We start from the raw sequence: 10,606 nt of genomic DNA, 5'->3' as shown, positions 1-10,606 counted from the left end.
CGGTCGTCGGTGCTGAGGGGGTCGCCGGATCCACGCGCGTGGATCGTTTTTACTCCTGTGTAGTTTAGATTTTTAGGATGATCACCATCTTCGCTTCGGCGGCAACAATGACGGCGCTGAATAAAGATTCTTCGGGTCCTTCCCTGACGAGGTCATTGGTCTTGTGGTTGGGGATGAATTTGGAAACCAGTCTGTTCAAGCAAGGATGGCTGGCGGCGACGGCATCCTCGTGGTGGATCTGTGTCCTCGGGCTCCGCCATTGCGACGACGTTTGCTCCAGTGTCGGCGCGGAGCTTGGGAGGTAGTCCAGAAGCGGATGCAGATTGTGGTCTGCATCGACGACATCTGGAAGACGGAACATGTGTTGGGTTCGTGGTTCGTGGATGGCAGGTATAGTTTCCTTCTGCGACGTTTTAGTCGCGGTGGGGTGCCAGATCTGGAGTTCGATGACGTGTCTGGGGTGTTGCCCCGGTCTGATTCGTTCAACGGTAAGGGCTTCACTTTTGGTGAGCCACCTTGGAGGTCCGCAAAGCTGCATATCAGCGATGGAGCCGCATCGAGTTCGGGTGAGGAGGTGATCCATCATTCTTTTCTTCGGTGGCTGCTGTCGTGGTGTCGGAGGCAGGTGATGGGCGTTGGTGTCAAGCTCAGAGATGTTCTGCTATTTTTTCAGTTTTGTCATGTCGGTCCTTACGTGACTTGTACTTTAATCTTTATGATATATGAATGAGACATGTATTACCATGAAGAAAGAGGAAGAGAGAGTAATTATACATGTAGAAAATACGACGGATACACGTATACGCTCGTGTACTCCCGTCCTCTACCTCGACTCCCTCTGTCCCTGTTTTCCTCTCATCCCTGGCGGCTGGAACCCTAGCCGCCGCCAGGGGAGGCCGATCTTCCAACGCCGCTCTCCGGCGGCTCCTCTTCGCCCGCGACCTCGGTCGTCGGTGGTGAGGGGGGTCGCCGGATCCACGCATGTGGATCGTTTTTACTCTCTCGTAGTCTAGGTTTTTAGGTTGTTTATCGTCTTTGCTTCGGCGGCGACGATGACAACGCTGAATAAAGATTCTTCGGATCCTTCCCTGATGAGGCCATCGGTCCTATGGTTGGGGATGGATTTGGAAACCAGTCTGTTCAAGCAAGGATGGCGTGGCGGCGGCGGCATCCTCGTGGTGGACCTGTGTCTTCGGGCTCCGCCGTTGCGACGGCGTTTGCTCCAGCGTCGGCGCGGAGCTTGGGAGGTAGTCCAGGAGCGGATGCAGATTGTGGTCTGCATCGACGACATCTGGAAGACGGAGCATGTGCCGGGCTCGTGGTTGGTGGATGGCAGATATGGTTTCCTCCTTCGGCGTTTTAGTCGTGGTGGGTTGCTAGATCTGGAGTTCGATGGCGTGTCCGGGGTGTTGCCCCGGTCTGATTCGTTCAACGGTAAGGGTTTCACTTTTGGTGAGCCACCTTGAAGGTCTGTAAAGCTGCATATCAGCGATGGAGCCGCGTCGAGCTCGGGTAAGGAGGTGATTCGTCATTCTTTTCTTCGGTGGCTGCTGTGGTGGTGCCGGAGACAGGTGACGGACGTTGATGTCAAGCTTAGAGATGTTCTGTTATCTTTTCAGTTTTGTTATGTCGGTCTTTACGTGACTTGTACTTTATTCTTTATGATATGAATGAGACACGTATTACCATGAAAAAAAAAATACCTCGACTCCCTCTGCCAACGGGCCAACGTCCTACTACGATCTCTGACCCGTCCGATTCGACCCGCACCCCCCACCTTTTCCTCCTCCCCCACGACGACCGCCGGGGCCGCCTCGCGTCGCGTCGAGGTGGAGGGCCCCGCCCGATCGCGCCGGCCATGGTGCACAGCGCGTATGACGCCGTCGAGCTGGTCTCCGGCGTGCCCGGCCGCATCGAGGCCGTCGCCTCCCACGCCGGGAAGCTCCTCGTCGCGGCCTCCGACTGCTCGCTCCGCATCTACTCCCCGCCGGCCCCCGCCGACGGCGAGATCCGGAGGGACGGGCCCTACGCGCTCGAGCGCCAGGAGCAGCGCCTGTGGCGCCGCGCGCCCTCCGCCATGGAGGCCAGCGCCAGCCGCGGCCTCCTGCTCTCGCTCTCCGAGTGGGTCGCCCTCCACCGCCTCCCGGGGCTCGAGACCGTCGCCGTCGTCTCCAAGACCAAGGGCGCCAACGTCTTCGCTTGGGACGACCGCCGGGGCCTGCTCGCCGCCGGCCGCCAGAAGCGCCTGACCGTCTTCCGCCTCGACAGTGAGAATTCAATCGTCTGCTTTTGATATGTCCGAGCATTTTCTCTCCGTTGCCATGGTTCGATCATTTGATCGATTGGGGTCTCGCTGGAGCTGGAAATAACCCGTTGTTAATTGTTAGTCTTGGTTCGGAGAATCGCAACTTTGGGGTCGATTGCGAATTGGTGTTCATAGTTGGTAACTGTTAAATCATTGGTACTGGAATTTAGACCACAAGCTCAGGTCCCAAAATTTGGACCCTTGACTGGACATATCAGTAAAGAATATTAGCTTTTGCAAACGTAGAGGATAAGAACTACCACCCAAATACTGAATATTTCTGCGAAGTAGCAAAGCAATGTAAACATCATGAGAATTTAGTAAAGTAAAGGTTTTGCTAGAAGTGACTATTGCCGAGTCACCATGAAGAACCATCTATTCTAAACACGAAATTTGTGCAAGTATATAAGGGATGAGAAGATCTCGATTGGATGTCTATCAATGTCGATTGAGAAATAGCTATTTCTAAGCCAACTGAGCTATCGACATTTCCAGGAATTTCCATGGTAGGAAATGCACATCTTTTATGGTCTTTAGTTTAGAGCGGGAAGCCTTCAGTGAAGAGCTTAAAACCTTTGACTGATCCGTTGATATATTACTCATGGGAATTTCCATTGTAGGAAACACACATCTTTTATCTTCTCTAGTTTTCCATGATAAATACATTGTAATATCTGAATTAGGGAAGCTCTAATAAATTGTTTTTACCAGATTAGTTAGTATGCTATGAGGTGTTATCTCCTTAACCTGAAGGACTGTACTCCTTTCGAACTTTATGTTATAAGCTGTAGACAACAAAATGTGTGTTCCATCAATTCTTTTTCTATTTTTAAATGTTTGTTATTTTTCATTGGCAAGGGGAAATTTGCAAATGTGACCATGTTTGGAATTCAGAAAAGCTTATGAAGTACCAGTACCTTTGTTTGTTGAAATTGGCAAAAAGAAAAATTACGTGTAAATAAGCTTCATAGTGTTATAAGAGCAGTGTAGAGAAGACTAACTGTATTTAGCCGCATCTAGTACCTCATGTAAGAATTGAGGCCTGATGTGCCTTCAAATGTTAATTTTGTATGGTGCGTGTTTGAGATTTGTGTAAGCTTCTACGGTAAAATAAAGGAATCTGGAAAGATGGCAACTGTTTAAAATGTTCAAATGATCTTGTTGTGAACAGGCAAAGAAACTTAATTTCTGTTTGTCAGGTGGGCGAGAATTTGTCGAGGTGAAGGAATTTAGTGTCCCTGATATTGTGAAATCAATGGCCTGGTGTGGTGACAACATATGCCTTGGGATCAGGAGGGACTATATGATCATAAATAGTGTGACTGGGGCATTAACTGAAGTGTTTTCTTCTGGGAGGATTGCTCCTCCTTTAGTTGTGCCCCTTCCTACCGGGGAGCTCCTCCTTGGAAAGGTATAGTACTTCTTTTCGCGATCTTACTAGTTTCTAGTTGATTTTCCATCTCATGATATTGTTTGGCAGATCGACGATAGCATTTTGTGGTGTTGTTTGGTTCCAAATGACTAGATAACAACGTTACATGCTTTACAAGAAGAATGTGGCAGCTTTTCTAAACACCGGAATTTATTCCTGTTGTCTTCGCGTTGATTTCTAAGCAATAGCTAAGCTGAATGCCTTCTTTCAGTAGAATTGCATCACAATTTGAGGATAACGGAATCTTGTCTTGTGAAATATTGAAGATGTTGTACCACAATTGATGTGAAAACCTTTAGCTTAGATGCATTATAATAACACTTGTATCAGTTAGAATACTTTCAAACTTTGTCATTTAGCTATCAGAAGGGATCGGCTTGATTCAGATTCCCAAGCGCGCTGATGTGCCATGAAAGTTTTCTGTAGTACGAGTTCGAGGTCAGCGAGATTCAAACACGTATGAAGTGTCTCATTTATCGTTTTTGCTTGTTCACTTTTTCCAGGACAACATTGGTGTATTTGTTGATCAAAACGGGAAACTTATTCAAGACGGTCGGATAATTTGGTCGGACACTCCTGCCTCTGTTGTTATACATAAGCCATATGCTGTGGCACGTCTGCCACGACATGTTGAGGTAAGTTGTTTTGTTTTGTGTATTGGGTTGTAAAGAGAATATCAAAGTCGTAAGTTTCATTAGCGCACCTAACCTACTGAGTATTGTTTCAGATACGGTCTCTTAGAGCTCCCAGCGCATTGGTTCAGACAGTTGTCCTCCGTGATGTTCAAAAGCTTGTTCAAACTGACAACTATATACTTGCTTCGCTGTCCAACTCAGTCTATGGTTTGCTGCCTGTTCCTATTGGTGCCCAGGTATGGTGCGTTTACTTTGTGAATGTTGATCAGCGCACCGATGTCAATATTTACATATTTTTCGTTTTAGCTATCACTAGTCATGGCACTGCTGTTTCATGCTAGGTTCCGCCTCCAGTATAGGTTGAATATGGTCTGAGAAACCTTGATAATTTAATGGTCTGCATAATTGTAAATACGCAGCAGAAAAAAGCAAAATTAAATAATTTGACCTAATATTCTCTCTTTAGAAAAATGATCAACTGAATTGTGTATTGTGCTGTAGGCAAGGATCGTCATCAGTTCCATTGCAAATTCTTCCCAATAGTTAATGCCTTTTGCTTTTTTTACTGTAGTGTTAATTTGATGAAACTCGCAAGTTAACAAGAAATGATCTGTCTTGATAACTTTGGAAGTTCTTTGTAAGAATTTATTCTTAGTTCCTTGTATGTATATCTTTTGGTATACAGATAGTGCAATTGACCGCCTCTGGAGAATTTGAGGACGCGCTGGCATTGTGTAAGTTACTTCCACCTGAGGATTCAAACCTACGAGCTGCAAAAGAAAGCTCAATACACATGAGGTATGTTCAGATTGCCTGATCAGATGGCCACGATAGTATTCATTTTGCTCTGTCCATAGTCAGTTGATAGTATGCTTATGTCATTGCATGACATGATTGGGTAGATGCTGTTCCACTTTAGTCAAGCTATTTCAAGCACTTGAGCACAACTCTCTGCTTTTGTGTTGAATCTGTCATCAGGAAATCAAATTCAAGGAAAAGAAAACCATTATATGCCACCAGAACTCCGGGTTATTTCCACGCCCTCTTCTTTTTCAGATTCCGTTCTCATTATGCCATCGCCATCATAGCTAGCACACATTGAGCTTGCCCATCAACATGCCCTCCTTTTTTCTTAATTCCCAGAATGCCCACGTGGGCCTGTTTTTATATCTCTGCTCCCCCCCCCCCCTGCCCTCTCTTTTTCTCCACTTCCTATGCCCTTCTCTCCATCATACTATTCAGTTCAGATTTGAATTTTGTACTACTCACATCATGATTCGTCTTTTTTTTATGAAGTCATTATTTGGATCTGAAATTTTTGTCCTGTGGTAGATGTGTATTATCTCTAAGCCATATACATTCGTTCAGAAATTTTCATGACCTTTGGACATGTTTTTTGATGACTTAATGCACTAGTACACATCAAGGGTGCTAGTGCATTCTACATGCTCCCAAGTAATGGGGGCATATTGGTGGCTGTTAGTGGTGCCGAGAGTTACTCAGTGGCAGATACAGTTGTTTCACATACAGTTGTTCCCATACAATTCATATACTATCCTAACTATGTTATTATCACTAAGACTTGTATGTGGCAATTCATATACAGTCTGCAAACAACATATAAATTCTGGATGGAAAAGGTTGTTGGCATTTGTTAATTTTTCATTTCAATAAATGTTATGCCAATACTTGATGTACTCATGTACACCAGGATTAGTAAACTTGCTTATTATTTTGCTTTTGATGACTAGTAAGCTGCACTTGGCAATGCACAACATGCTGAACATTTGGACTTTCACTTGCGTTGAAACAGGTTGTAGTTAAAATTTAGTTTACAGCAAATGTAAGGTTTCTTACCTCAAAAGCAGGATCTGAAAGCTTTCTAGAAAAATAAACTCAAATTTTATCACTGATGGGTGATGGTTAATGGCTATGGATGACACACGTACCCCCTTTTGAAGGCTGTAATCAATCAAATATATGAAGGTAGATTTGTATTAGGTGCTGTTTTAGTCTACAATTAAAATAGATGAACAGCTTCGTTTCATTTCTTCCAAGTAATTTTCATGTTTTCTTATAATAACACAATTTGGCCCCTTGCGTATAACTAACCAACATCTTTCCTTTTTATTTCATGAATCAGATATGGGCACTTCTTATTTGATAATGGGAGCTATGAGGAAGCAACAGAACAGTTTTCGGATGCACATGTGGATATTACTTATGTGTTATCTCTATACCCATACCTTGTTCTGCCTCAAACACACATTATAGGTGAACATGACAAGCTTCAAGACCTGCAAGAATTAGCAAGAGAATCTTCTGATGCGACAGATGAAATGGAAGCATACTCTTTGCAACTTCATGATTCTGATGATAAATCTCCATTGGAGAACAAGAAAATGAGTCATAATGCTCTAATAGCCCTTGTGAAGTACTTGCAGAAGAAAAGAAATGGTATAATTGATAGAGCGACATCTGAAGTAACTGAGGAGGTCGTCTCTGGAGCTGTGCACCATAGCTTAAACTTATCTGAGCCATATAAGGCAAAGAAGCCAAATAAGGTAACTACTGTTTCAAATGTCTGGCTTTCTTGTTGAGAACATTGTAATTAGTTGTGATGTGGAATTATTGCGTGAAGCAGGAACTAGTATAGCGTAAGTAAACCAGGCACTAATTTGACCGAAATATTGCAAAGTCAAACTAATAGGTGCAATCTGGTGTTACTCCGAGTCTTTGAAAAGGCTGCGTATCATACCTGTTACTATGAATCCTAGTTTGATTTGAGGATATCCACTTGCTTTTCTTGACACTGCCGCTTCCTTTCCTAGAGATTAAACATTCTAGGATCCCTGGACAGTGAAATGATTTTTTTTTTGGTAAGATAGGCTGAGAGCTTCATTCATTTTGCATCTGGAGGTTGATTTATCGACTTTTGTGTATCTCCAAGGTCAGTAGAAAAAATCCGGAAGAAAGAAGACACATGTTTATGCTTTTGTTTTTCCTGGAATTTGTTAAACGAAACCCAAATATGTAGACTAAAGTGTCTGAGATTTCATTAGAATTCGAACTTCCTGTCTATGTTCATGATACTCTCATCCCTGTAAACATGAGGTAAATGCAACTCCCTGGAGTGAGAGGAACCTTCTGGCATAAAAAATAAATAATAAATTGGTTTTAATTTCTCGTCAGGATACCGTCCTATCCAAAGTTCTTGCCCCTTATGTTTGCAAGTGTGCATGGTGTCTATTGTACATAATGTAAAATTGAGAATTTGTTCGTTAATATCTATAAAGAAAAGGTGATTCATTGTGATTCTACACCTTTTTATTGTCAGAAACGACCCCAAACACATAGAAGCTCTGTTGCAAGAGAAATGGCGAATGTACTGGACACATCTCTTCTTCAAGCTCTTATTCTTACAAGACAGTCACCAGGAGCTATAGAGTTACTGAAAGGACTCAATTATTGTGATTTGAAGATATGTGAGGAGTTTCTGAAGGAAAAGAGCGATTATATGGTATTACTTGAGCTCTACAGAAGCAATGACATGCACCGTGAAGCTCTCCAGTTACTCAATCGGTTGGTTGAAGAATCAAAGTCTGCGATGGCAAATGCTGATTTTAGTAAAAAGTTTAACCCACAAATGATCATTGAGTATCTCAGGGTATTGTTTTTTCTCCTCTGTCATCATATGACAGATACTGTTATTCACTTTGTCACCTGTACATTTACACAAAACAATGAAAACCAACCAGTTGCTGTTGGTTTCATGGTGTTCTATTTGTCCTAAAATCAACTCTGTAAAAGTTTGACAAGAACATGTCTTAATGTACACTTATTTAATAAATGTGGAAGCATCATCAGAATATTAAATTCCAAGGTGTGTTTCATGGTTTTCAGGATTGCATTTCTGTGCATATATATCTGTGTATTTAAATATTATTGCATCATGACTTCTGGATTATCAGTCCTAGTGTATATATGCTTGGTCATTTGACGTGGCGGTGGGATCATATTGAATGTGTTTATTGCTGATATTAGTTGGCTTCCTGGAATCGTTCGTTGACATTAGAGAAACTTGTTGCAGCCATAATACTTTCAGCTGTATTGTTTGGTGTGTGTTTCAGGTTATTATTTGGACTTTGTCCTTCATATTATGGACTTAGTCCCCTTGTCACATTCTTCTGGTTTTCTACAGCTGATCTGAGATGCTGTGCTCTTTTGTGCAGCCCCTTTGTAGATCTGACCCAATGCTGGTTTTGGAGTCTTCTTTGTATGTTCTTGAACGCAACCCGTCAGACACTATTGAGCTCTTTTTGTCTGAAAATGTTCCAGCAGATTTGGTAAATTCATATCTGAAACAGCATGCTCCAAATTTGCAGTCAACTTACTTAGAGCTAATGCTTTCAATGAGTGAAACCGGGATCAACCCTAATCTACAAAATGAGCTGGTACGTCTCTTTGTCTTGTCACATTATTAGTATGTGAAAATTTGTTCTATGTTGTTTAGACGATCTTAGTTCCATAAGCTGTTCTTACGAAGTTCGCGATAAGTGGATTTCTTCTACTGATAATCAAACTTTCTGTCCTGAAGGTGCAACTTTACCTTTCTGAAGTTCTTGACTGGTACAAGATTCTGAAGGATGAAGGAAATTGGACTGATAAAACATATTCCCCAACGCGGAACAAGTTGATATCTACATTAGAGAGTAATTCAGGTTACAATACGGACACACTTCTTAAACGCCTTCCACAGGATGCTCTTTTTGAAGAGCGTGCTATCATGTACGGGAAAATGAATCAACACCTCCGTGCATTATCTCTCTTTGTTCATAAGGTACTCACTGCTCTTTGACGTGCTTCTGGTATCCGCTGATATAATTTTTTAATGGATAGGGGTGACTTTGAACTTTCAAAATAACTTGTGCACTACGTTGCAGCTCCATATGCCAGAGCGTGCCGTTGGATACTGTGACCGTGTTTATGAGGAAGGAGCGCAGCAGCCTTCCAAGTCCAATATTTATTTTAATCTTCTGCAAATTTATCTAAACCCGAAAAAAGCTGAAAAAGAGATCGAACAGAAAATTATTCCAATGGCATCACAGTACCCTGGAATTCAGAGGGTTAACTCTACTAATAAGCTCAGAGGAGGGCGTATGGGTAGAAAGGTTGTTGAGATTGAAGGGGCTGAAGACACACGCTTTAGCCCTAGTGGACCAGATAGTGGCCCAAGTGATGGTGATGGAGATGATGTTAGCGACGGAGGCCCTATAATGTTGAACGAAGCACTTGAATTGTTAAGCCAACGGTGGGACAGAATAAATGGTGCTCAGGCTCTTCGGTTGTTACCAAGAGACACAAAACTGCAGGTGAATATTTATATGTTTGAAAGGTATCATAGTTCATCTGTCCTAGGTTTACAGAAGTCCACACCGACCATTCTATTGCGGCATTGTGTTTAAAAAGCAACATAAAAGTTTGAACATTCATGTTAATGTAGCGTTCTCCTTTTGTTTGCATACACGACATATCTCTATTAGCTGGTCCGACTTATTGCTGTTTAGGCTGTTACAAGATACAAAAATGTGCCCCCTTAAAAGACCACAGTTATGTAGCTTCTGAGATTGTTGTTTTCCAAAATTCGTTGCTTCAGTTGTTTAGCTTCATCTTTGAGTATATCCAGTTGCTAAAGCTTCTGAAAAGCCTGATAAATCTGGTGTGAATGCTTTCAGGATCTGGTGTCATTTCTCGAACCACTATTGCGGAACTCTAGTGAACATCGGCGCAATTATATGGTTATCAAAAACTTGATTCTCCGGGCAAACTTGCAGGTTAGCTTGATGTCATGTTCTCTTGTAGCTGTGTTCATGGGGTTGTCCTTGGAGAATGCCAGTATGTTTCTTATTATAACTAGCAGTGTTTCTCTTCACTGAGAAAGAGTAAGGGGGCTCTCTAATGTACTCCCTCCGTCCCATAATATAAGAGCTTTTTTGACACTATACTAGTGTAAAAACCGCTCTTATATTATGGGAGGGAGGGAGTATTTTTGTGTATACAAAAACTGTTACATATGTACGTCGAACACGGGTAAACCACTAGGTGACTGTCGAGCAAAGAAGAATGATATGACGGCTACAATCTAAGAAGCCAGTCCTGACACCTAAAGGGGCCGACGATGGACAGGCTTCACTCGGTGATAAATTAATTCAATTTCCCTTCAAAAGGCACCTT

At 42.7% G+C, this 10,606-nt stretch overlaps 1 protein-coding gene across 2 annotated transcripts in view; it reads left to right on the top strand.

Moving 5' to 3' along the window:
- Window positions 1-1,787: 1,787 nt before the first annotated feature.
- LOC119294839 (vacuolar sorting protein 39-like) overlaps window positions 1,788-10,606 on the top strand; it is a 10,545-nt gene continuing 1,726 nt past the window's right edge. For both annotated transcript variants that reach the window (XM_037573115.1, XM_037573114.1), the window contains exons 1-11: window positions 1,788-2,267; window positions 3,505-3,716; window positions 4,241-4,372; window positions 4,465-4,608; window positions 5,058-5,170; window positions 6,516-6,936; window positions 7,710-8,039; window positions 8,605-8,826; window positions 8,970-9,212; window positions 9,316-9,744; window positions 10,108-10,206. In XM_037573115.1, the coding sequence (XP_037429012.1) occupies window positions 1,859-2,267; window positions 3,505-3,716; window positions 4,241-4,372; window positions 4,465-4,608; window positions 5,058-5,170; window positions 6,516-6,936; window positions 7,710-8,039; window positions 8,605-8,826; window positions 8,970-9,212; window positions 9,316-9,744; window positions 10,108-10,206 (2,754 nt within the window). In that variant the 5' untranslated portion in view covers window positions 1,788-1,858. The remainder of the gene's footprint in view (window positions 2,268-3,504; window positions 3,717-4,240; window positions 4,373-4,464; window positions 4,609-5,057; window positions 5,171-6,515; window positions 6,937-7,709; window positions 8,040-8,604; window positions 8,827-8,969; window positions 9,213-9,315; window positions 9,745-10,107; window positions 10,207-10,606) is intronic.

Source organism: Triticum dicoccoides, chromosome 4B, assembly GCF_002162155.2.
Source record: "Triticum dicoccoides isolate Atlit2015 ecotype Zavitan chromosome 4B, WEW_v2.0, whole genome shotgun sequence".
In the NCBI taxonomy this organism is placed as follows: Eukaryota; Viridiplantae; Streptophyta; class Magnoliopsida; order Poales; family Poaceae; genus Triticum; species Triticum dicoccoides.
The sequence above is the reverse complement of the archived record's forward strand: the minus strand, read 5'-3'. Positions and strand labels throughout refer to the sequence as shown.